This window comes from Dama dama, chromosome 19 (genome assembly GCF_033118175.1).
Source record: "Dama dama isolate Ldn47 chromosome 19, ASM3311817v1, whole genome shotgun sequence".
Classification (NCBI taxonomy): domain Eukaryota; kingdom Metazoa; phylum Chordata; class Mammalia; order Artiodactyla; family Cervidae; genus Dama; species Dama dama.
The window spans coordinates 13166061-13193865 of record NC_083699.1 but is presented as its reverse complement, the minus strand read 5'-3'; the positions used below and the strand labels follow the sequence as shown (position 1 = coordinate 13193865).

The 27805-nt window shown below is 42.1% G+C and overlaps 1 protein-coding gene across 2 annotated transcripts in view; it reads right to left on the bottom strand.

Moving 5' to 3' along the window:
- Positions 1-244: 244 nt before the first annotated feature.
- IQCJ (IQ motif containing J) overlaps positions 245-27805 on the bottom strand; it is a 194088-nt gene continuing 166527 nt past the window's right edge. For both annotated transcript variants that reach the window (XM_061168229.1, XM_061168230.1), the window contains exons 2-4: positions 24736-24800; positions 15746-15826; positions 245-559 (exon numbers count right to left, since the gene is read on the bottom strand). In XM_061168229.1, coding sequence (XP_061024212.1) covers positions 250-559; positions 15746-15826; positions 24736-24800 — 456 coding nt within the window. In that variant the 3' untranslated portion in view covers positions 245-249. The remainder of the gene's footprint in view (positions 560-15745; positions 15827-24735; positions 24801-27805) is intronic.

Sequence of the window (27805 nt, the reverse complement as noted above, 5' to 3'; positions counted from 1 at the left end):
TTTAAGATGCAACCTCTGAATCCGAGGCCCCTTCCAATTCTTCTCATGAAAGTTCTCTTTAAAATCCTAGTAACCAAGCTAATCTATCCTATCTGTGCCACAAAAGGCTACCAACGGCGCAGATTAAAAGGAACACACTATCATCAAGAAAAGTAAAAAGATATTCTCAGTAACAGAGGAATGCCAACACCCAAACGAATAGTTTAGACTGATTTCAAATGCAGTCAATTCCCTAAGCCTCGATAAAGTTCACTTTGCCTTCATGACCCACAGCTTCGAGAGGACAAAACCCTCACCATAGCAAACAAGCAACTTGTAGATCACAGACCACCTGCTCACATCCCCAGATTCCTCTCTTAGAGCCAAAGCCCTGGAGACCAGACGGCTGGCCAACCAAGTCACGAGAAGGAAGTGCGCACTCACGGGGGTGCTGCTATCTGAGAAGGTGTTCATGCTGACAGAGCTGCTCAGCTTGTCCGAGGACAGGGAGGGCGGGGACGGGCTCCGCTTCTCCAGGGGCTCCTGCCGCTGCAGGTACTCACGCCATGCCCGCTGAATGCTGCCAAAAACAAACAAAAAGCGTCACTCCAGTCACAGACTCAGACTCCAACAAGCACGAGGCGTCCGAAGGAACCGACTTTGACCAGGAACCTGAAGCACACAGACCGTGACGTGGGAAGTCAGAAGACTTGGACTGTCTGTGTTATGGGTTTGACTTTCACAAGCTTACCTGAACTAAGCCAGTCTACAAGAATCGACTTAGTCAGAAAAAGCCATCTGTCAAAGTGCAATCAGTTTGCACATGTACATGCTTTGTACATGCTTTAGTTTATGGGACACAAAACCTTTCAATTTCTCATCATTTTTTCAAGTGAGAATAATAAATTATTGTTGAAGAACTGTTCTGTGCCAGGGTTAGCACTTGGCTCTGGACAGAGGAGACAGCACCACCCTGGGGGGCTATTCCCATAGACTTCAAGGTGAAGGGTGTTCCATGATGTCAGATGGTATAGTCTATGTGACCAAATGCATTGGCTCTGCTCTGGGACAAGACAGACAACTGCCCTGAGGTCATGGATTTTACATACTGTGGGAGGAAACAGGTAATGTATGATGAATGAATAAAGATGTGGACAGAGCAGACAAAAATATTTGAAAGTGTTATGTACTATTCAGAAAATTAAAGTAACTCATGATTAGGTGGCTTCTTGAGATTTCAGCCAAGGAAGTTGGCTGTGGTTAGTAACCACTCTTGTGGTTAGTAACTCTCAAAAGAGTCATCTTCTGATCTCAATAACAGAAACCTCTTCTTCATTCTGGCCTGGAAAATCCCCTGGAGGGAGGAGCCTGGTAGGCTACAGTCCATGGGATTGCAAAGAGTCAGAAACGACTGAGCGACTTCACTTCACTTCTTCATGAAAGCTAAGTGACTTTTCTCCATTTGGACTAGTTTCTAATCTTTGAAGAGATTAACATCTAGATTTTCATATGTGACCAGGGAACTGAATCTATTTTCTCCTGGGAGTTGCTAGACATGAACACCAATTGTCAGGATTCAGCTTTTGAAAATAGTTTTAAATGGCTGTGCTGATTCTATCATGATCTCTTCTCAACTCCTGGAAGCATTCAATCTTCTTCAATTCTTCAACACACAACCAAAGTCACTGAAGGTGTTTTTGTATAAACAAACATTTGCTTTCATTTGGCTAGAATGGTTCAAAGACTGTCCATTCTCAACAATCAGAGGACATAAAGAACACATAAACATTTGTATGTATTCCCTAATTTATTAAGGCTTTGTGAGTTATAAATGTTCAAGGAAAAGTCCAGAAGCTACAGTAGAACAACCCTGGGATCAGAGGCCAATTTTCCTGAAACTATGAAACTTCAGCTTCTGGGGCCCTTACTTAGAGTCCAGGAGCTTCTTGCCCTGGCTCATAGATGTTCACTGTTTTCTTATTTAATGTCTTCTCAAAATGTACCCTTATTTATTTATTTTCCTTTGGTTTAAAATTTTAAACAGGATCTCAGAGAGAATCCTGTAAGATTAAGAGGGTCCTGTAAGGTTGGCTGAGTGTGGTAATCCCATTGTTTCTTCTGGGATCCATTTTACTAAGGGAGTGTCAAACTTCTGGCAGCTAATTTCCATGTCATCCAAAGTGCTTGAAGTGCTGGGCAACTGCCAGAGCATTGCTGAGAATTTCTGCCACTTTAGGACACCTACAGCTTGTAAACCTGCCCATCAAGCACTTAAAAGCATGTGATTTTTTAAAAGTAACTTAAAAAATAGAGAATACTGACAAGCTATAGGATATTCACACGTTTATAGGACTATGAGGTATTCCTCTCTCCAAGACCCACTTTTTAATTGCCTTGGTTTTTCAGAAAATATAGAAAGAAAATATAATAGCCTTTTGAGATGTTTGTCTTCCCTTGTGGCTCAGTTGGCAAAGAATCCACCTGCAATGTGGGAGACCTGGATTCAATCCCTGGGTTGGGAAGACCCCCTGGAGAAAGCAAAGGCTACCCACTCCTGTATTCTGGCCTGGAGAATTCCATGGACTGTATAGTCCATGGGGTCTCAAAGAGTCGGACAAGACTGAGCAACTTTCACTTTGAGAAGTTACATTTTAGCTTGATGAACACCAGGGGGCAGCATGACACCTTCAAAAAAACAAAACAAAACAATGCTGGACAACCCAGGTGAGATCTGTGTAGAATTTAAAGCATTCTCGTCTCCCTTCTAGTTCTATGGGATCTGGAAAGTAACATACCAGTTTTCCTTAAGTCGAAGATTAAGAAGAGAGTATTCTTTCCTTTCAAATGGAAAGATATCCTCTTCTTAATTGATAAAATGTGACATTTGTTGCTTGTTGTTTATTCGCTAGTTAGTATCCAATTCTTTGTGACCCCATGGACTGCATCACACCAGGCTTCCCTGTCCTTCAATATTTCCCAGAGTTTGCTCAAACTAACGTCCAATGAATCAGGGATGCCATCTAACCATCTCATCCTCTGTTGCCCCTTTCTATTCCTACCCTCAATCTTTCCCAGCATCAGAATCTTATATATATATAAATACCTTTAAAATAGGCATTAAAATCATCTATTGATATAAGCCCACTCACTTCCTTAATTAAAAAGCTATTTCAATTTTCAAATATTTACCATATTATCCTTGTCTACATATATGAACGAGGGGTATCTCAAGGTAAAGAGCAGTGGCTGTGCTTTGCTGGAGCAGCCGTGAAGAGATACCCCATGTCCAAGGTAAGAGAAACCCAAGTAAGATGGTAGGTGTTGCGAGAGGGCATCAGAGAGCAGACACACTAAAGCCGTAATCACAGAAAACTAACCAATCTGATCACAGGACCACAGCCTTGTCTAACTCAATGAAACTAAGACATGCCATGTGGGGCCACCCAAGATGGTCGGGTCATGGTGGAGAGTTCTTACAGAATGTGGTCCACTGGAGAAGGGAATGGCAAACCACTTCAGTATTCTTGCCTTGAGAACCCCATGAACAGTATGAAAATGCAAAATGATAGGATACTGAAAGAGGAACTCCCCAGGATGGTAGATGCCCACTATGCTACTGGAGATCAGTGGAGAAATAACTCCAGAAAGAACGAAGAAAGGGAGCCAAAGCAAAAACTATACCCAGTTGTGGATGTGACTGGTGATAGAAGCAAGGTCCGATGCTGTAAAGAGCAATATTGCATAGGAACCTGGAATGTTAGGTCCATGAATCAAGGCAAATTGGAAGTGGTCAAACAGGAGATGGCAAGAGTGAATGTCAACATTCTAGGAATCAGCGAACTAAAATGGACTGGAATGGGTGAATTTAACTCAGATGACCATTATATCTACTACTGTGGGCAGGAATCCCTTAGAAGAAATGGAGTAGCCATCATAGTCAACAAAAGAGTCCGAAATGCAGTACTTGGATGCAATCTCAAAAATGACAGAATGATCTCTGTTCATTTCCAAGGCAAACCATTCAATATCACGGTAATCCAAGCCTGTGCCCCAACCAGTAACGCTGAAGAAGCCGAAGTTGAACGATTCTATGAAGACCTAAAAGACCTTTTAGAACTAACACCCAAAAAAGATGTCCTTTTCATTATAGGGGACTGGAATGCAAAAGTAGGAAGTCAAGAAACACCTGGAGTAACAGGCAAATTTGGCCTTGGAGTACGGAATGAAGCAGGGCAAAGGCTAACAGAGTTTTGCCAAGAGAACGCACTGGTCATAGCAAACACCCACTTCCAACAACACAAGAGAAGACTCTACACATGGACATCACCTGATGTTCAACACCAAAATCAGATTGATTATATTCTTTGCAGCCAAAGATGGAGAAGCTCTATATAGTCAGTAAAAACAAGACCAGGAGCTGACTGTGGCTCAGATCATGAACTCCTTATTGCCAAATTCAGACTTAAACTAAAGAGAGTAGGGATAACCACTAGACCATTCGGGTATGACCTAAATCAAATCCCTTATGAATATACAGTGGAAGTGAGAAATAGATTTAAGGGACTAGATCTGATAGACAAAGAGTCTGATGAACGATGGACAGAGGTTCATGACACTGTACAGGAGACAGGGATCAAGACCATCCCCATGGACAAGAAATGCAAAAAGGCAAAATGGTTGCCTGAGGAGGCCTTACAAATAGCTGTGAAATGAAGAGAAGCAAAATGCAAAGGAGAAAAGGAAAGATATTTCCATTTGAATGCAGAGTTCCAAAGAATAGCCAGGAGAGATAAGAAAGCCTTCCTCAGCAATCAATGCAAAGAAATAGAGGAAAACAATAGAATGGGAGAGACTAGAGATGTCTTCAAGAAAATGAGAGATACCAAGGGAATATTTCATGCAAAAATGGGCTCAGTAAAGGACAGAAATGGTATAGACCTAACAGAAGCAGAAGATATTAAGAAGAGGTGGCAAGAATACACAGAAGAACTGTACAAAAAAGATCTTCATGACCCAGATAATCACAATGGTGTGATCACTCACCTAGAGCCAGACATCCTGGAAAGTGAAGTCAAGTGGGCCTTAGAAAGCATCACTACGAACAAAGCTCGTGGAGGTGATGGAATTCCTGTTGAGCTATTTCAAATCCTGAAAGATGATGCTGTGAAAGTGCTGCACTCAATATGCCAGCAAATTTGGAAAACTCAGCAGTGGCCACAGGACTGGAAAAGGTCAGTTTTCATTCCAATCCGTAAGAAAGGCAATCCCAAAGAATGCTCAAACTACTGCACAATTGCACTCATCTCAAACACTAGTAAAGTAATGATCAAAATTCTCCAAGCCAGGCTTCAGCAATATGTGAACCGAGAACTTCCAGACATTCAAGCTGGCTTTAGAAAAGGTAGCGGAACCAGAGATCAAATTACCAATATCTGCTGGATCATCGAAAAAGCAAGAGAATTCCGGAAAAACATCTATTTCTGCTTTATTGACTATGCCAAAGCCTTCGACTGTGTGGCTCATAATAAACTGTGGAAAATTCTGAAGGAGATGGGAATACCAGACCACCTGACCTGCCTCTTGAGAAACCTGTATGCAGGTCAGGAAGCAGCAGTTAGAACTGGACATGGAACAACAGACTGGTTCCAAATAGGAAAAGGAGTACATCAAGGCTGCATATTGTCACTCTGCTTATTTAACTTATATGCAGAGTACATCACGAGAAATACTGGCCAGGAAGAAGCACAAGCTGGAATTAAGATTGCCGGGAGAAATATCAATAACCTCAGATATGCAGATGACACCACCCTTATGGCAGAAAGTGAAGAGGAACTAAAAAGCCTCTTGATGAAAGTGAAAGAGCAGAGTGAAAAAGTTGGCTTAAAGGTCAACATTCAGAAAACTAAGATCATGGCGTCTGGTCCCATCACCTCATGGGAAATAGATGGGGAGACAGTGGAAACAGTACCAGACTTTATTTTTGGGGGCTCCAAAATCACTGCAGATGGTGACTGCAGCCATGAAATTAAAAGATGCTTACTCCTTGGAAGGAGAGTTATGACCAACCTAGACAGCATATTAAAAAACAGAGACATTACTTTGCCAACAAAGGTCCGTCTGGTCAAGGCTCGGGTTTTTCCAGTGGTCATGGATGGATGTGAGAGCTGGACTGTGAAGAAAGCTGAGCGCTGAAGAATTGATGCTTTTGAACTGTGGTGTTGGAGAAGACTCTTGCGAGTTCCTTGGACTGCAAGGAGATCCGACCAGTCCATCCTGAAGGAGATAAGTCCTGGGTGTTCATTGGAAGGACTGATGCTGAAGCTGAAACCCCAATACTTTGGCCACCTCATGCGAAGAGTTGACTCATTGGAAAAGACCCTGATGCTGGGAGGGATTGGGGGCAGGAGGAGAAGGGGACGACAGAGGATGAGATGGCTGGATGACATCACCGACTCGATGGGCATGAGTTTGAGTAAACTCCGGGAGTTTGTGATGGACAGGGAGGCCTGGCGTGCTGTGATTCATGGGGTCGCAAAGAGTCGGACACGACTGAACTGGACTGGACAGATATGAAAACAATTTTACTTAGTCAAAGTGCTATGCAGTAAATCTTTGTTGTTTGCTGAATATCTATTTTTTAAATTACAAATCTGGCATTCTATTCATACTGAGTCAAAAAAGTAGAATCAAAATATAAATTTTTAGTAAAAAATTCATAAGCTTTCTAAAATATATATATATAGTGCATATTATTTATATGTATGTATACAAATGCTTTTCTACTACCCTTGATAAAGGCTTGAAAAAGAACATCAAAAAAAAAAAAAAGAGATGGAGAAATTAGCAAACATAAATTTGATGGGAGCACTGAATATGAAATAGAAAAAGTAAAACAAACTAGATAAAAGTAAAAGGTCATCATATAGTTCAGTTGCTTTTAAACATGGCTGCTCATTAGAAATGTATATTATCTATAGTGAAACAGATCACCAGCCCAGGTGGGATGCATGAGACAAGTGCTCGGGCCTGGTGCACTGGGAAGACCCAGAGGAATCGGGTGGAGAGGGAGGTGGGTGGGGGGATCGGGATGGGGAATACGTGTAAATCCATGGCTGATTCATGACAATGTATGACAAAACCCACTGCAATGTTGTGAAGTGATTAGCCTCCAACTAATAAAAATAACTGAAAAAAAAAAAAAGAAATATTATCTGGAGCCTTGGAGAAGAAAAACAATACTTGGGCATTTGTATTTTTTTTTAATTCCAAGATAATTCTGATATGCAGCTGGATTTTAAAAAGTACTTACACATTTTTCTATTAAATGGTAGTTTTGCTGAAAAAAAAAAAAAAGCATATTATATTTCGTCCTTTTTTTCTTTATATTTAGGGGTCAAAAATGAAAGGCCAGTCACATCACTTTAGGCTACTATTCTAAATTGCTATACTATTTCTTCTGAATGGTAGCACCTTGCTATTATTACTCTCTGAATCATAGAAAAGTATTTGCATCACACACTTACTCCTCTTTGCACTGATACGATGTTCATAGATTAAATTAGTCTAATATTAGCCCTCAGAACACCATCTCTAAATGTTATTTTACTGTAGGAGAGAATTAAATCAAAATGCAGAGGCATTCGTCCCTCGGTCAAAGGGAATCACTTTCACTCTCTCATTCCAGGTCTATCACAATTCCTACTCACAAGTCTCCTTTTTGGCTGCGATGGAAACCCTGAACACCAACTTCCTTGACGTCTTTACTTCTGAAACTAAGCAATACCATCATAATGCTTTAAAACTGGTTGCCATGAGGGAGCATTCTCTGTGTGTTCCCATATGTTGAATTATAAATAGGGTATAGAAATTTACTTCAAAAGAGATGATAAATACCTTTTTCAATTTCTTGGCCAGGTCAATTCCAATTTATCTACTCTTGTCTCAGCGATGGCATAATCATCTGCCTCTACCCTTTCTTTGTATACCTCATCAGTTTTTGCAGTGTGGGTGTGTCTCTCCCACACTCACAGTTACTTGGGGACTCACAGCCTGAGCAGTTCTGGCCATCTCTGGATGTCCTTATAGATAAGAGCAGAGGAGAACACTCTGAGAGTTGGGATGCTTAGAGGAGGTTTGACGGAGTCCTGGTTTTCAATTGGTTTTCAAGGATGGATGGGAGTTAGACTGCTAGGGAGGAAGAGGAAAAGATCTTGGAAAAAGGCATGGAAGTGAAGGTACCAGGCAGGATGCAGGAGGGTCCCAGAAAAGACGTCAGAGCATGAGGTTATGAAGACAGGAAGAGGATCCCGATGTCGACGGGGTCAGGTGGGGGAAAGACTGGGCAACACCTGCCCCTTGTGAGGGAGAAATCACCCGTCAAGGCACAGTCTGTAGTTAACAGACCTTCAACTTTTCAAAGGCAGCCAGAAATCTGGATTCTTGTGTGAAAGTTACTACATAATTTTAAAAATACATTATTACCCAAAGTAAGTGGAATTTGAGGATGGGAAAAGAGGGCACCATCAAAGAAAACACAAGTCTAAGTATCTTAGGAAACAACTGATTTTATATGGCTCTTTTTGCGTGCATTCTCCCACCCAGTCCTACCACACATGGACTGTGCGGAAGGCTCCACTAATATTATTATTATCACAGTGGTAGGTTTTGCCTGCCCAACATTAACTTCTCCTCTTGGTTCCAGCACCCATTTCTCCACGGGGACCCGTGAGCTATGGATGAGGCAGATCCCACGCCTCCACTGTGGAGAGCAGCTTGTGTGCCAGACTAAACACCCGGAGGGCAGCTACTGGTTCATAGAAGCTCACATGGCTCAAGCCAGGCAATGAAAGGCTACAGGAAGAGAAGCCCCCTCTTGCACCTGGAGGTTTTCAATTGCTAACCTTGAGCTATCCATGACCATTTTGCCACAGCGCTGGGAGAGAATGAAGAGAGAAGCGCTTACAGAAGACATAGATGCCTGCTGACTGTGCCCGCTGGGTGTTTCTTTAGGTGATATAACAAAAATCTCTATTGTTATGTACAAGTTAGTCTGAGTTGAGTTTCTGTTACTTGCAACTACCAGTTTCTATGTATTGGATCAAACAGCCCCCTCTCCTAATCTTGAAGGGTTGGCCTTGTGGAGGAGATAAACCTCATTCAACCTTGCCCCAGCTCTTGGTTGTCTCCCAAGCTTCTGCTTGTCCAAACAACCCATTTCATTTTTAATAACTCCTAGTAGGTAAGGGTGTGCCCATGCAGGAGACGTGGGTTCAATCCCTGGGTCGGGAAGATGCCCTGGAGGAGAAAATGGCAACCCACTCCAGTATTCTTGCCTGGAAAATCGTATGGACAGAGGAGCCAGGTGGGCTACAGTCCATGGGGTTGCAGAGAATTGGACATGCCTGAGCGACTGAGTACGCACACGCAGACCAGTGAGTGCTGCAAAGGGGAGGATCTCAGTCAGCAGCTAGAGTTGGACTCACTGGAAGCCAGACCCTTAGGAAGCAGCTTTCAAGAAAGTATAAATATACACAGTCTTGTGGGACCATAAGCACAAGCCCTGCTGGCCTCCAGAACCAGGAAGGGATCAAGGGGTAACATTCCCTGGGAGGCAGTCACAATAACCAGGGCATGCAGACTCAATTGCTTCAGCCGTGTCCAACTCTTTTGGGAGATTCTTTATCCACTGAGCCATCAAGGAAGCCCAATATCCAGGGCACCAGATATAAAAGCTGGGGCCCCAGACACTCGCAAGAGCTCCTCTGCATGAGACACTGAAGCCCTGAAGTATGGCCGAGGGACAGCTTGAAGATGGTGCCCACCCCCCAATGTCTCAGGAAAGGTTTACAGTCAGCCCTTAGATGTGCACTTAATTAGAAACCTCCTGTTTCACATCAGGATTGAGCTCCTGGGTCTGCTCCCTCTCGCTGTGCCCTGGGAGTGGTAACTGTTTATAAGAACACTTTCTCCATTGGTTGTGGTCCATATCCTACTCCTCTGCTGTAAACAGGAGCCTCTGTGCTGGGGCTGACCAGCTTTCAAATCAGCAAATGAGTTTCCTTGACATGAGGCAGTCACAATAACCAGGGCGTGCATACTCAATTGCTTCAGCCATTTCAAACTCTTTTGGGACCCCATAGACTGTAACCCACCAGGCTCCTCTGTCCATGGAATTCTCCAGGCAAGAATTCTGGGCACTTTTGAAAAGGATGCTTCTGTGCTGAGTCCTGGAGTGGGTGAATCTGCACGCAGGCTCTTTAAGAGAGGTTCCTCCATTCACCATAACCTCTAGTATCTCGTGAGCATGAGCCAAACGGTCCACAAAGCCAAATGCTTGGGGGACTCATCTCTCAGGGGCCAGTCAAGAAAGTTGGGGTGTTCAATGCAGAGTGTAACCCTTTGTCTCCTCAGAGAGAAGTTCAAGGTTTTGAGTGCACTCCCAAATAGGGGTCATCACTCCAGGGTTTTATGGAGAGATTGTGTCTCAGCCTTTCTTATCCACTTTGCTGTGGTTTCCCTCTTGTCTGCCCAATGTGAAGGGGTCACTCCACCAGTTTTTAATTCCCCCCGGAGGGAATTGTTCCATACGTAGTTGTAGATTCAGTGTGTCTGTGGGAGGAAATGGTTCAGGATCTTTCTGTGTTGATGTCTTGAACCAGAACCTCCCGGAAACTAAACATGTTTGCACATGCTTAGTCGCTCAGTCCTGTCTGACTCTTTGCGACCCCTAGGGACCGTATCCCTACAGGTTCCTCTGTCCATGGGATTCTCCAGGCAAAAATACTGGAGTGGGTTGCCATGCCCTTCTCCAGGGGATCTTCCTGACTCAGGGATTGATCTTGGATTTCCTGCATTGCAGGCATATTAGAGTGATGTAGATTCTTACTCAGTTTTACTTCTTATTAGCTGTGGCCTTGGGAAAAGTACTAAACTTGCAGGCCTATAGTTTGCTGGTGCGCAAAATGGGAACAGCAATAATGTCTTCATAATTCTTGCAAGGAGTGAAAGATATGGTATTTATATTTAAGTCACTTAGCCCCAAACTTGACAAATAGAGGTTCTAGATAAATCACTATAATTACTTAAGAAAATCAGACACTTTCAAATATTTTTAAGTAATAGGTGCAAATCATAAGGGCTTCCCTGGTGGCTTAGTGGTAAAGAAACTGACTGCCAATTTCAAGAGGCTCAAATTCTATCCCTGGGACAGGAAATTCCCTGGAGGAGGAAATGACAACCCGCTCCAGGATTCTTGCTGGGAGAATCCTATGGACTGAGGAGTCTGGTGGGCTATAGCATATGATACACTGGATTTCTGAGGATCTTTACAGGAAATATTTTATTAGCTCAATTTGATACAAAAATATGTTTAGAAAAGGTAGAGTTGCATGAGGAAGACACACTAGAGCAGAGGTTTTTCTTAGATTTTCTCACTGAAAGCTCACTACGATCCTTTAAGGTATGGTTCATGTTCTCATTTTACAGAAAAATGCAATGAAGGCCCAAAGAGGTAAGCAACATTCCCAAGGTCACTCAGCAGATAAGGAGTAGGGCTGGGATTTGAACCCAGGGTGCTCTAGTTTCAAAGTCTGCTCTCTCAACCCCTCATCCCTCATAGCTTCTTTTAATGAATCTTTTGACAAAAATTGATAGGCAGTACTTTCAAACAAAGGCACTTCAGGTTTTACTGAGATACAAGTTTGACTTTATTTGGGGAATTGTCTTCCTTCTTAAGACTATGTCTGTCTGTCTCTGTCTCTCTCCCTTTTAGAGTCGAAATGTTATTTCATCACTAAATAAAATACACTAATAAAAAGTAAGGAGAGGAATTGAACATTTTAATGGGAAGACTTTTAAAAGATGATTCATATTTGATAGATCTTTATGTTATTTCATCGCAAAATAAACATATCATTAAAAACATAGAGAGACAGACCATACAGAGTTAATAAACAATTTTTAAATGATGGCCTATGTTCAGAAGATGCACTTTAGGTCTCACTGCAACATGCAAGCGGTGACCCTGATGTGAAGGGCAGGGTTTGGAGGGGTTTGGAGGGTCCATTTCCTTCCTCTGCAGTCCGGCCTCCATGCTAAAACCTACACTTCTCTGCTGTGTGCACCCAGACACAGCCCAGACCCTCGGGCAGCCTTGGCCCGAGCTCAAACCTCGTGCTCCGTGACAACCTAGAAGGCTGGGGTGGGGTGGGAAGTGGGAGGGAGGGTCAAGAGGGAGGGGACATATGTATACCTGTGGCTGATTCATGTTGATGTATGGCAGAAACCATCATAATATTGTAAAGCAAATATCCTTCAGTTAAAAAAAAAAATTTTTTTTTAGAATGCTTTCTGCTTTAGGGCTGCATGAGAGCGTTTGTCATAGTGATTTCACTATTACTTTTGCTTTCGCTAAGTTTTCTGACTTAAGAGGCTTTCCTTTGCTTGATCTTCCTGCCTTTCACCTCCCCAAAGTGACTTTTTATTAATAGCTGTGCAACCCTGATTGCTTTTGCCCTTTTGATGCAGTTCTTTGATCCTCCAAGTCTAAAACACAAAATTACCTCTTAACGGTGGCATTCTTGAACCAGGGGATGTGCTCTTCCTGACATTTCCTCTAAATTCCACTCTCAACACACTTGTTCTTCCCCCCACAGGCCTCTCATTCCTTCCAGGTGGCACGGCCACCGACTTACTGGTTGTGGTGGTTTAGTCTCTAAGTCGTGTCTAATTCTTCGTGACCCTATGGACGGCAGCTTGCCAGGTTCCTCTGTCCATGGCACTTTCTAGGCAAGAATACTGGAGTGTGTTGCCATTTCCTTCTCCAGGGGATCGTCCCCACCCAGGGGTTGAACCTGGGTCTCCTGCATTGCTGGCAGATTCTTTACCAAGTGACTCACCAGGGAGGTGTTCTTATCAAACTGTCTCCTTTTAATGTTGTCCTGAGTGTGAGGGAATGACTGAGAGCCTTTCCTGCTCCTTCTGATCCCTACCAGAGACTGGCCTGCCAAAGTACATCCCACTTCGGGGCTTGCAGGGGCTGGACTGTCCAGAAAACCTTCATTGGAACCTCCTTCTCCCTCCTCATCGGGAGGAGATTGAAGAGTCTACAGGAAAGCAAATGTTATGATGTAGTAACCCCAGCTTCTCCTTCTCCCCATCCCTCTTCTACCTGGGAAAGATAGGTTTCCAGCTGTTTCCCACCAAAAGAAGACAGAAGACCACAAGAGAAAGCCTGTGAAGTTTGACAGTAACACTGGGACATGGAATAAGACCCCACCTTTCATACCCAAGGCTCTGTAGGTCTAAAGGTCCCTTGAGAAGCAGGAATGGGGGTATGCCAAGATATTCCTTGTTGAGAATGCCAAGGTCAGCCTGGGGAAGACCACAAGCAAATGAAGAGACACAATGAGGAGTGCAACCCACACCACTGGTAAGGGCTCAGGGGAGACCCAGCAACCCTTCCCACAGAGTCCCAACTCTTTTAAGGAAGGAACTGCCTAGGGTGTGGAAGCTCACAGGAAACCTGGGGCAGCCTTGGGTTCAGCACTCAGAGGGTGGGAGAGGCAACATCAGGAGGGGAGGGGAGGAGGAAGGAGGGGGACAGGGAAAGAGAGAGAGGAGAGGGAAGGGAAGGGAGCCGGCTGCACAGCTGTAGGGAAGGTATAATGCGTGTAGAGGGGAGGTGTTCAAACTGTCATGAGAGTTAAGAATTTAATAACCAGATTAGACAAGGGTCACTGAACTGGAGTCAATTCTCCGATGGGACTCAAATTCCATTATTGGGTAAGATTAAGTTCTCTCTCCCTCATGCCCCTCCACTGAGTGGAAATGGGGTTCAGAGTTATTAGAAGAGATAAAACCATTCTGTTTGCACCTCACTGAGCTGAGACTCCTCCATCATACCAGCCACACATAAAATCCCAGAGTCTCAGAGCTACTGGGCTCTTAGGCACAGAGATTCTTTTTTTCTTTGCCTGCTCCTCTCCCTGGCACCTTCTCCTCTGTCTCTACAGACTGGAGGAGATGAAAACTGAAAAAAGACCAGGGAGGTTTCTTAACTTCAGTTCAGCATACAAATTAATCACTTTAATTTTTCACACAACCAACCTTTCTTTCCAGTGTTTCTGCAGTTAAGAGGATGTTATCTTAATGAGAAAGTTCCTAACAATAAAGCAACCTATGTTTGGAAACTAACATCTTGTGGAATGAGGCTGACACACAGCTTACATAAAACGATTTGGTAGCCTGATTCGTTATTCACTTAGTAAGTGTGACACACAGCTACTTAGCAGGGGGCCCAACTGGTTGAGAAGCCACATTTGAACTTTACCTTGAGAGGCAGCCCTATGTGCTCGCTCAGAGGCAGGCTTTCTACTGATAACCAAGGTTAATGTAGATTTATAGGGGTGTGTATTAATATTTGCTTTTATCCAGCAGGATATTACATACCTGCATCATTTCTGTTTCAAATTCCTAAAATCAGCAATGGCTTACTTTTTCAAAGTTGTACACCTCAATGCTCCCCTCTTCAAGGTGACTTCTTTCCTAAAAGATTCCTCTTTAGGCTTTTTGCAAATGATCAGTGTTCCTGACCAAGCACAGACATGTTCAGATTCTCCAGATACATGCTTTTCAGAGTTAAGCTGTGTGTGTGCATATGTGTGTGTGAGAGAGAGACAGAGAGAAAGAAAGAGAGAAGGAGGAAGGGAAGGTGAGGGAGAGGGGAAGAGAGAGAGAAAGACTATATACACTCACTGGTAATGCTCATAACTTATCCCCAAAGAAAAAATCTGAATGGGAAAGGATCACAGAGTACAAACATAAACAGTTTAAAATTGCTTCTAAAGTGACTATGTGGAGAAGGAAATGGCCATTCCAGTATCCTTGCCTAGAGAGTCCAATGGACAGAGCAGCCTGGCAGGCTACAGTCCACGGGGTCGCAAGAGTCGGACACGACTTAGTGACTAAACCAACCAGCCAACCAAACTGACTTTGATGGGTCCTTTCCTAATAAAGTTTTAGAAGGTTGTTATTTTGTTCTAGAATACAGCCTGTCTCTCTTTGGATCTCATTAGTTTTATTTTTGTTAAAACTGAGGTGTATATAGCAGTATTTTTTTTTAATTATTTTTTTTTTCCAGTGGGTTTTGTCATACATTAATATGAATCAGCCATGGATTTACATGTATTCCCAATCCCGATCCCCCCTCCCACCTCCCTCTCCACCCGATTCCTCTGGTTATAGCAGTATTTTTATACTTTAGTCATTTGAAGTGGGAGAAGGAGAATCTCATTAAGCCATATTAAGACAGAATAAGAAAGTAAAGGACAAGAAGTGAGAAAGAAAAGGAAAGGATCTTTTCTCAAAATAACTGGACAAGCGCTGGACTGGAAACAGAAGGAAGAGGGTGGAAAGAGCCTGCATGTGTGTGTGTATGGCCTAAGGTGGAATAAACCAAGTTATGGAGAAGAAAGGCAGTGAAATATACTAGTGAGAGTTAAAGAATGTTCCTTTGCCTGAAAGGGAAAAATCAAGAAACAAAGTGATGACAATCAAATAATTCTCTACATTATCCATCGATGGTGCTGTGTGCTCAAAACAGCTTTGATGCTACTTACAACTGGGAAGAAATACTGTGTAACATATAAATATAAATGTGAATAAATGTCTGATTCTTATACCCATGAACTCCAGAATAGTTTAGAGATTAATAGAGTGAGAACTGTAAAAACACACAAATTTTAACATAAACTTTAAAATAACTTACATTTTCACCTTTGATTCCAAGGGCTGTAGATTGACGTGACACTTTTGAATGTTATTCTCCACATCCATGGCCAGTTGGTGACTACAAACAGAAATAATGACTCAATATAGATGAATCCATAAAGCTGTCATTTACCTCAATAAAAGTGCCAATTTAAATTTAATTGACAAAGCAAGTACATACGCACTTTTGTTCATTTTATTAATACAGTCCTAAAAGTTCTTATTGATGGATAGTAGATAAATAACCATACCGTAGAAAAAAAATGTGGTGTTGCCTTTTACCATTGCTTTTCTTTTTATTTCTACCACTTAGCTCAACATTCATATCTGAGGCATGTAAATCATTCACTTTACTCAAAGATGAAGGCAGAATATTAAACTGTTTCAGAGAAATAAAAGCCATGAGTAGAGTGTTACAAATCCCATGGTACTGTCCAACTAGCAAGTTGTAGAGAGAGTCTCATTCATTCCCAATGGTGTCACTACCACTGAACCTGTTCTCCTTTCATTCTGTGAGCTTTTTCAGAGCTCCCACTGTGAACAAAGCATCAATCTGCACTGGATAAAGATGGAGGAACTGTGAATATATGCCATTGCTGCTATGAGCCTAAGACAATCACTGGGTGCTACAGTGGTCAAGGAAGACTACAGCAGCTGTGCTGGGCCCTGAAGAATAGACAGGAAGTAGTAAGTTAACGTGTAAAGGATGAAAGTGAAGGAGGAGAGTGAAAAAGCTGGCTTAAAGCTCAACATTCAGAAAACTAAGATCATGGCATCTGGTCCCATCACCTCATGGGAAATAGATGGGGAAACAGTGGAAACAGTGTCAGACTTTATTTTTGGGGGCTCCAAAATCACTGCAGATGGTGATTGCAGCCATGAAATTAAAAGACGCTTACTCCTTGGAAGGAAAGTTTTATGGCCAACCTAGATAGCATATTAAAAAGCAGAGACATTACTTTGCCAACAAAGGTCTGTCTAGTTAAGGTTATGGTTTTTCCAGTGGTCATGTATGGATGTGAGAGTTGGAAGGTGAAGAAAGCTGAGGGCCAAAGAATTGATGCTTTTGAACTGTGGTGTTGGAGACGACTCTTGACAGTCCCTTGGACTGCAAGAAGATCCAACCAGTCCATCCTAAAGGAGATCAGTCCTGGGTGTTCATTGGAAGGACAGATGTTGAAGCTGAAACTCCAATATTTTGACCATCTCATGCAAAGAGTTGACTCATTGGAAAAGACCCTAATGCTGGGAAGGATTGGGGGCAGGAGGTGAAGGGGATGACAGAGGATGAGATGGCTGGATGGCATCACTGACTCAATGGACATAGGTTTGGGTAGACTCCAGGAGTTGGTGATGGACAGGGAGGCCTGGCATGCTGTGATTCAGGGGTCACAAAGAGTCGGACACAACTGAGCAACTGAACTGAACTGAAAGGTAATACCTATGAAGGAGATCCTAAAAGATGATGCTGTTAAAGTGTTGCACTCAATATGCCAGCAAATTTGGAAAACTAGCAGTGGCCACAGGACTGGAAAAGGTCAGTTTTCATTCAAATCCCAAAGAAAGGCAATGCCAAAGAATGCTCAAACTACCACACAATTGCACTCATTTCACATGCTAGCAAAGTAATGCTGAAAATTCTCCAAGCGAGGCTTCAACAGTACATGAATAGAGAACATCCAAATGTTCAAGTTGGATTTAGGAAAAGCAGAGGAACAAGAGATCAAATTGCCAACATTCACTGGGTCATAGAAAAGGCAAGAGAATTTAAAAAAAAACATCTACTTTTGCTTCATTGACCACGCTAAAGCCTTTACTGTGTGGATCATAACAAACTGGAAAATTCTTCAAGAGATGGGAATACCAGACCACCTGATCTGCCTCCTGAGAAATCTGTATGCAGGTCAAAGAGCAGTAGTTAGAAGTGGACATGGAACAATGGACTATTTCCAAATCAGGAAAGGAGTACATCAAGGCTGTATATTGTCAACCTGCTTGTTTAACTTATATGCAGAGTACATCATGCAAAATGCCAGGCTGGATAAAACACACACTGGAATCAAGATTGCTGGGAGAAACATCAATAACCTCAGATACACAGATGATACCACCCTTACAGCAGAAAGTGAAGAGGAATGAAAAAACCTCTCAAAGAAAGTGAAAGAGAATGAAAAAGCTGGCCTAAAACTCAACATTCACAAAAACTAAGATCATGGCATCTGGTCCCATTCCTTCATGGCAGATAGATGGGGAAACATTGGAAACAGTGACAGACATTATTTTCCTGGGTTCCAAAATCACTGCAGATGGTAGCTGCAGCCATGAAATTAAAAGATGCTAGCTCCTTAGAATAAAAGCTATGACAAACCTAGACAGCATATTAAAAAGCAGAGACATTACTTTACTGATGAAGTTTGTATAGTCAAAGCTATGGTTTTTTCCAGTAGTCATGTATGGATGTGAGGGTTAGACCATAAAGAAAATTGAATGCCAAAGAATTGATGCTTTTGAACTATGATGTTGGAGAAGACTCTTGAGAGTCCTTTGGACTGTAAAGAGATCCAGCCAGTCAATCTTAAAGGAAATCAATCCTGAATGTTCACTGGAAGGACTGATGCTAAAGTTGAAGCTCCAAAACTTTGGCCACCTGATGCGAAGAACTGACTTATTGGAAAAGACACTGATGCTGGGAAAGATTGAAGGCAGGAGGAGAAGGGGATGACGGAGAATGAGATGGTTGGGTGGTATCACCGACTCAATGGACATGCATTTGAGCAAGCACTGGGAATTGGTGAAGAACAGGGAATCCTGGCATGCTGCAGTCGATGGGATCACAAATACTCAGACACGACTGAGCAACTGAACTGAACTGATAAGGAAGATATTAAAATAAAGGAGTAAAAGCCAAAGAAAACAAAAACATTAATTTAAATAGATACTGCTGCACACACCCCAATGTTCATGACAGCATCATTTACAATAGCCAAGATAGAGAAGCAACCTAAGTGTCCACCAATAGATGAATGGATAAAGATGTGGTATATGCATACAATGAAATACTGCTCTGCTATAAAAAGAATGACATTTTGCCCTTTGCAACAACATGATGGACCTGGAGGGTATTAGGCTTAATGAATAAGTCAGACAAAGACATACTGTATGTTATCACCTAGATGCTGAATCTAAAACATAAAACACATGAATGGATAAAACAAAGCAGAAGCAGAGGATTACAAGGTTCAAGCTACTCTTAATATGTATGAAATAAATAAGCTACAAGAATATATTGTACAGCACAAGGAATATAGACAATATTTTATAATAACTTTAAATGTAGTGTAATCTATAGAATTGTAAATCATTATGTTGCACACCTGAAATTAATATAATATTGTGAATCAACTAAGTTTCAATTAAAAAATTACATCTTGATTCCAGAAACACAACCCAGGCAGGCCCAGGCAGGACTAAACCCCAGTGAGGTCCCATTCTGAAGATGTGAGAAAAAGGAGAGGAGGGCAGAAAGCTATTTACGTGGCCTACCCACTCAGGTAAGGGGATCTGGGAGGCAGCTGTTGGTTGGGTCCAGTTAGATCCAGTATCTTTCTACACCACCTAAAGGATCTTGTTCACCTGTGACTTTATTGGGACAGCAAAATGATTCATTGAAAGTGACTGTACCGACATTATTGCCATCTGATGGCAATTTATTTCCACGACTGTGAGCATCAAACTAAACAAATGAATGTATTCTTTTATTGAAATGATGATTTGAAGTGCCATTGTTAAATTACTATAAAAGTGACCTATGTTCTTTGGGAAAAAAGAGTAGAAGTAACATGTTCAGGCTATTTTTGAATAATAAAGAAAAATATTGTGGAAGGGGACAATACAAGTAGGAATATAAAAGGAAATAAGCTTGTATGAGCAGAAAACTAAGTCATTGGCCACACAATGTGTACAAAACACTGTCGTGACATTTTGCATGTATTACCTCATTTCGTTCTCCCAGTGGCCTCTATTAGTCAAGCTTTATTTTCCATAGCATAGAGCTGAGAAATCTGAAGCTCAGAGAGGTTATGTGCAACTCAGCAGAAATCACATTAAAACCCAAGTCTTGCCACTACAAGGTACCGTTTGGAAGATTTTAATACCAGACTTTCACTAACCTTCTACTGGCTGTGGTTACCATAAAATATTTGACATCTAATCATGTGGTAATGCGTGTGTGTGTATGTGTCTGTGTGTTTAAAATTGAAATAAAAGTTTCAGGAATTATGAATTCTCCAACTACATACAATGTACTCTGACATTTTTAAATTATATTTCAGATTTTTTAAAAGGTCAGTGGTGACCCAACCAATCAGTTTAACAAATCATCAGTGGATTGTGATCTACAGTTTGAAAAAGGTTGCTACAGGGAAACAAAGAACTTGAAGCAGGAAAATGAGTTTGAATGGGATGTTTTAGAATGACTTGTGGCAGGCGTGAGCAAGGAGAATGAAGGCAATCATTTAGTTGGGTATTCAAATTGGCCAGATAATGAAGACCAGGATTATAGTTACAGGAAAGAAGAGAAAAGGATAAGAAAAAAATTGGGGCTAGAGATATCATTAGAATAATGAATGTATTTTCTCCTCTTGAGAAAGGAACAACCAAGTGATGGGGAAAACATGGTAGATTAGATATGGCCACTATTCGGTGCCAGCAGCCTAACATGGTGTTGTGGTTGATCAAGTGGGATGCTCAGGGGCAAGGGAAAAAACACCCTTGTCTGGTCTGTGTCACTGGTATTCAGGGTCCATTATTAACTTAATTCCCTCATTTACAGCTATATTAGGTGTCTCCTATATGCCAGGAATGATGCAAAACATGGGGGACACAATGATGAAAATATTAGACATGGTTACTGTTCTTATGGTCCTACAGTTTAGGAGCTGTATATTGAAAAAGCAACTAAAAATGTGACAGATGTTATTAAAGGGCACCACAGAGACCTAAGCCAGTGGTGGTAGGCATGCAAAGTCTTATTTTTATAATTCTATGGTCTGGTGGGTCTTTTTACAACAGCCTTGTAAATAGGATACTTTAAAATATTGTATTATTACAATAAGAAATTAACAATTTGGGCAATACAGATATACATGAAGTGTTGTGGGACCTGTTGTTGTATGCAGCAACCAAAGACAAGGCTCAAGTCCATAATGAGAACATTTTTATAATATTAGCAAATTTGTCAATGTTTGTAAATTTGTTACTTTATACATCCTCAGGAAGTGATACACTACAAATACCAATAGGTTTAAATTAGATAACTTTAGTTCATTCTATCAATAATTGCCAGTGGGTAATAAAGTGATTGGGGATTCCCAGGTAGCTCAGCTGGTAAAGAATCTGCCTGCAATGCAGGATACCCTGGTTTGATTTTTGGGTCAGGAAGTTCCCCTGGAGAAGGGATAGGCTAGCCACTCCAGCATTCTTGGACTTTACTGCTGGCTCAGACAGTAAAGAATCTGCCTGCAATGTGGGAGACCTGGGTTCAGTCCTTGGGCTGGGACAATCCCCTGGAGGAGGGCATGGCAATCCAGTCCAGTATTCTTCTCATGGACAGAGGAGCCTGGCGGGCTACAGTCTGTGGATGGAGTCGCAAAGAGCCAGACATGACTGAGTGACTATGCACAGCACAATAAAATGATTATATTAATATGTCAGAAGGCTGTGTGACTTGCAATCATGAATTTCCTACTCTCACACCCAGCCTGGCTCAATATTTACAAAAAATAGCACTCAACCTAAGGTCTTAAGTTAATAAATGATTCTCAAAAACAACAGAGTCGCAAGCAGCCTCCCTCCTGATTAATGGCCTTAGTAATTGCTCTTCTCTGTTTATGGGCATATGCTAAACTTCACTGAGAGAAAGACAGACAGACAGAGAGAAAAATGTACCCAAAGCTCCTGCATATGGTCTCAAGTAGAATAGAGCTGGAGCCTCCCCTCTCTTCCTACCAACTGTCTACCACAAAACCCTGTTGAGCATTCAGAATAAATGTAATGTTCCAAGGGGGAATAACTGATCAACTGCCACGACACCACTATCGCTTAACTTACGGTCATTTCAAGTAGCTGAGATGATTTACATCAGCGCCCAAGTCAGCTACAGCTATAATGAAATGCCTAATCTGCTCACTCAAAGTACCCCAATTTCTCAATCAAATTTGACAGCTTTCAAGGACACCGTACAGCCCTGAAGTGGACCAGAATTCCAGGCAGATGGATAGAGCAGTTAGGACCAGCATGAACGAGAAGCTTGCCCTGCAGGCCTGTGTGTTTTGAGAGAAGACTCTGAATCCCGTCCCTCGAATTCCTCAATCATGACTGGGGAATACAAGCGTACAAAGCAGATTGGCCATATCCAGAAGCTTTTAGCTTTCTCAGGTTTCCAGATAATTCGAGAGAAGAGCAGAGGGAGGGCAAGAGGCAGAAGTCCACATATTGACCACTAGCCTTCGCATATCTTCCTGAGAGCACAGAGCTGGGAAAGATACATGCTGGTGTTAGTGAGGGGTTTAATACAGAGTTGTGATCAAGTAGCAGGAAAAAACTTCTAGAGTTCACTTCCCACATCAAAATCAATAATGAAAAAATAGCATAGTCAGATTTCAAAAGTTAGCGAGCTGAGCTGAACATCACAGATAAAGTGTGTCCTCAGAGAATTAAGCTAAATGAGATTATTGAATAACTAAAAAATAATCTAAAATATATGTAGACTACTGGTTCTCAACCCCAGATCCTCATTAGTATCACAGAAAGGAAACTTCCAAGAAATACTGACTCTTGGACCTCAGCCCCAGGGATTCAGATTTGACTTGTCTGGGCTGGTACTTTTATTAAACTCCCTGGTGATTCGAAGGATAGCCAGGATGAAGAATCACTGATGTAATGTCATTATAATACTAATTAATCTCCATAGAAGAAAAATCTCCTTTTTAGTTTCAGCCAAAAAGTCTTCAGTTATTATTGTTTACAAATAATTAGTGATGACGGTGATGAGGGAGAAGAGGGAAATCAAACTATTTTATTCTTATTTATCCAAGTTAATGACAACCAGCATAACAAAGATAAATCAAATCCACAGATGAGTCAGCATCTTCATTTGATCGAATGAACTGTTCTTCAAGTGGTACCATGGAGAATTCTTAGAATTGCCATGGGAAGGCAATGAGCCTGAAGGCTGGCTAATTCAGACAGCCCCCAGATGGGTGGGGAAGGAGCTGATTGATACTGATGGCACCATGCTATCATGGGTGCCTCATTTCACGTGCTCAATAAGACTGTCAAGCCAGCATTCTTAGCTTCATTTTTAAAGATGGGGAAATGGGCTCAGGATGATTAAGTAATTTGTGCAGACTCATAAGCCCAGGAAAAAGCAGAAAAAGGACTCAAATTCAGGTTTTCCAATGGGCAGAAATGTTTTCCACAACATCTCAGATGGCCATGTACACTCTTCTTAGGTACTTCCAGTGTCTATCACCTCACTGCTTAACAAAATAAGTGCTCTCTGTTGAGCAGGATGAATCTTTACTAAATTCACTCTTTTTTCTGCGTCACCAGCTATTTCTCCATCAACCCTGCTCATTAATCCTTGTTCTGCTTTCTAAAACAAGAAAAACAATGTAGTCCCTTTTTTACAGGAAAATTTCTTCAAATGTTTAAGGATAGGTATATGTCCCCTCCAAGATCTCTTTTCTTCAAGCTACACATCCTCAGCTCTTTGCAGTAGTTTTACATGGTCCCAGAACCCTCACAGTTTTAACCCTTTGGTGCTCTTGGGGATGTCAATGTGCTTTGTAAATGTGGTACCCAGAGACAAATGTGGTGACCCCCACATGGACCTGACCATAGGACTCCCTTTGAAGACAAAAGGGGAACGGAACAGCAGAGGATGTGACAGTTAGATATCAATAGCATCACTGACCCAATGGACATGAATTTGAGCAAAATCCAGGACATAGTGGAGGACAGAGGAGCCTGGCGTGCTACAGTCCATGAGTCCATGAGGTTGCAAAGAGTCAGACATGGTTTAGCGACTGAACGAGAACAATGACATGGGCCTTACTGGTTACCAGCGTGGGCTCTGGTGGCACTGAACCTGAATTTCATTCTCACCCTCACCATTTTCAGCTGAGTGTACTTCGACAAGTGCTGAAAGTTCTCTTGGTCTCTGTTCTTACGGGTAAAATGGAAATCATAATATCTATATCAAAAGGCCATCATCGGAGTTTGCTGAGGAAACATCCGTAAGCATCCACTGGTACAAAGTACATTGTAAATGCTCAACCCATGATAGCTCATTTTTTTCTTCTTTTATCTTGACAGTGTATACCTACTACTCAGACTAATATTATGGTGATATTTTTAGAAGCCATCTAAAATCATGGTCTCAAGTTAATGTCAGATAAAACCTCTAAGCATTCACTGACACTGAAATCAGAATATGTCTTTCACAAGCTCTAATTGTACAATTTTCTTTAAAATCTAAATAAAAGACTGTACTTTAATCTCTGTTCAATTTCCTCTCTTTCATTCTTGCTTTTAATTCCAGCTCAGGTTTGTGCCACTTTGCAGTATTACTTTAAATGGTCATTCTATTAGTCTTAGTGTTACTCTCGTGTTTTTACAAATTTTATGACCTCCTTCTCTACAAATCCCTGATTAAAGGCCAAAGACAGAGTAGGGTTAAGTTTCAAGCCCTCAGACATACCATCAGATACATCTCCAGGTATCATGCCACTCTGTTAATCTGTACAGTCTGGGTACTGTAGCTCAAGTAGCCATAAGTCTGTTTGACTATATCTCAAATAAGCCACATTTCTGGGTACTGATCAAATAATACCCTAAGATGAATTTACTTAAGTATTTTTGCCTTGTGAATAGTTTTTTTTTAATGCGAGCCTTTCAATTTTAATTCCCTTTAGTATTTTTACTTACTTTTCAAGTAAATACTTTCCATCATTGACTTGTTTCAAGGGATTCTGCAATCTTTTCAATTCTTCCTGTGAAAAAGAAAAAAAAAAATGTCTTACAAGTTGACTCCAGGCATTTATGGGTAATATTTCAGGAAAATTGTTACCAATATTGAGATAATCACTGTTAGGAGTTCTGGACTTTGCAATGGATGAGTGTTTCACATACAATTTTATCCTGGATCAAATTAAAATACAGTTCTTCCACTTATGTTGTATGATTTTTTTTTACCACTAAAGATAATACCTCCTGTTATTTTTCCAGAGAGGCAATATGCTTATACAGATCCACCCACACACCTCCCAAATTTACTCTTATCAACAGTTTTATGTTTGCTGGTTGCTGGGTGAGGGGCTTTAAGGAAGGTGGACTGGGTTTGACCATTTAGCAAACACTGTCTCTTGTCTCTTGGTAACTCTTGGTTACCTCAGCCCCAGTGCTCACACACACACACACACACGCACACACTTTCCCGGAATTTCAGGCATCCAGTCTCAGTAATCCCATTCCCTCAGTCACAGCGATTGCTTCAGGGATGTGACAGAAGTCAACCCAGGTTCCTGGTGAGACGGCCTGTCTCCAGACTTGTTGTCAGTCAGAGCAGATTTAAGGAAGGCCCACAGAGAGCTACAGTCCATAGGGTCAAAAAGAGCCAGACATGGCTGAAGAGACTTAGCACACAGGCATGCACAGAAGTCTGGACCTGGGAAGACCACAACTCCTTGAGATCAACCTGCTTGTCTCATCACCACAAATGGCTGAAATGCCAAGAGGAAGCTCCAATCTGCACTCACTACTCATTCACCTCTGAAAGACCATTAAGACTAGTCCCAACATGTTTCCAACCCATCAGCCATCCGAGTCTCCTCAGTTACCCATTTTCTTTAACTTCTTACTCTACTGTACAACCCCAAATCTGACCCAATCACTCACCTCTCCCCAGTCCCTCCCGTCTTTACACTGAACCCTTTGCAACTCACAGTCCGTCATCATCAAAACCCTCTGTCTCCTCAGTTTCTTTGAACATTCCCTTAATTATCTCATTCTAACTGAACCTGTTAGAATGCTGTTCTGGGGACAGCTATGTCTTTGCTGGAGCTAGAAGATCAAAGAACAGTTTCAAAAAGGGTTTCAGGATATAAAGGAGTCTGCTGAAGACAAACCCGGCTGGTCCCTGAGCACTCTGTCTCCCCTGCAGTCCTCTGTAGAGGTGGCCATTTCCTCCCCATGAGCTACATACAATACACTCTGGAGGAGGGATGGGGCCATTTTTGCTCCTCCCTGCTGTTCCCAGATCCTCTTCATCCTATAAAACCTCACTCTTCTGGAAACACACCAGCAGCCTGTCCAAGGGCTCTGGTCCTTCTCATCTATCTTCTCTCCCCAGGAGGTCTTATCCAGTCCACAGCTTTAAATTTATACTTGCACCTGACCACTCCTCTACACACCATTCTGACACATCCACCTGACTTCTTGGGAGTTCTGTGTGCCTGGCTGACAGGCACCTCAAGTTCAAACCAAAGTCTTGATTTCACTGCCTAGACCCTCCCACCCAAACCTCCTGCTTCACCACTTCCTCCTCATTTTAACAAATGACGTCAATATTCACTAGACATGCAGTGATATGACTCCTAAAACCTAGAAGTCGGCCTCTACTCCTTCCTTCCTCTCTCAATCCACAGTCAATCATCAGCTAATTACGTTGGTCCCAAGTTCAAAATATATCCAGAAATCGACCACTACTCCTCAGTCTGGTCCAAGGCAACGGTGAGAGTCTCCTATCTCCCTGCTTGCCAAGTTAGCCCACTTCAGTCCCTTCTCCTTCTATCAACCAGCACAATCACTGAATATTTGGGTTTGCTTTTTTAAGCGACTGAAAAGCACACAGCATAAGTGTCCAGTACAAGGTTTGACAAATGCATATGTTGGTAGAATTACCACTCCAGATGAAATACAGAACATTTACTTCACTCCTGAAGCTTTCTTTGTGTCCCTATTCCATCAATTCCCCTCTCCCAAAGGCACTCCTGTTCTGATTTTTATCGCCATAGATCAATTTTTTAATTAATTTTTATTGGAGCATAGGTGCTCACCATAGATTAATTTTGCCTGTACTAGAATTTCACATATATTTGTCTATTCTTTTGTATCTGGCTTAATTCCCTCAGCATCATATTGATACATAGGCAGCTGTATATGGTAAATGGCTATGAAGACAGAGATGACTGAAGCATAGACAGAGAGAGACACAGAATCCTTTTCACTCTTACACATTTTATTTTCAAGGTAAAACTTACCCTTCAACCCTATAGACTCTGGTTTCTAGACTCTGGCTCCTAAGAGTAAGTCTCCACCTCTACACACTCACTGTTAGTCACTCAGTTGTATCCTACTCATTGGGACCCCATGGACTGTATGTAGCCTGACAGACTCCTCTGTCCACAAAATTGTCCAGGCAAGAATAATGGAGTGGGTTGCCATTTCCTACTCTGGGGGATCTTCCCAACTCAGGGATCGAAGCCATGTCTTCTGTAGCTCCTGCATTGGCAGGCAGGTTCTTTATCCCTAGCACCACCTGGGAAGCCTGCTCTATTCTCTAGTTTTCTCCCAACCCTCCATTCCTCCCAACTAATCCTTCAGCATATCCCACCCCACCTCCAGCGACCAGAGCAATAAATCCAGGTCATAGAAAAGATCAGGCTTAAAGCCACTTTTATACAGAGAGGAAATAGGTTGGAAAAGGATCCTTAGTTCTTGAAAACCAGAGGTGGATTTTCAGGCCATGAACTTTTCCTTGTTTCCCACCTGTTTTAGGATTAGGAAAGAGATTGAGTTATGGTGGTCCTGGCACTTTCTTCTCTTGCATGTGCCTGTGGGTTTCTTTTCTTTTTCCCTGGGCATCTGTGGGGCAGGAAGGAACAGGTTTCCGCACTTGGGGCTAGCCACTCTCTTTCCTTTGGGTCTTTTTCATTGCAGAGAGCTTTGGGGAGGGGAAGGAGGGCTTTGGTGCAGCACTTATTCAATCTGACTATCC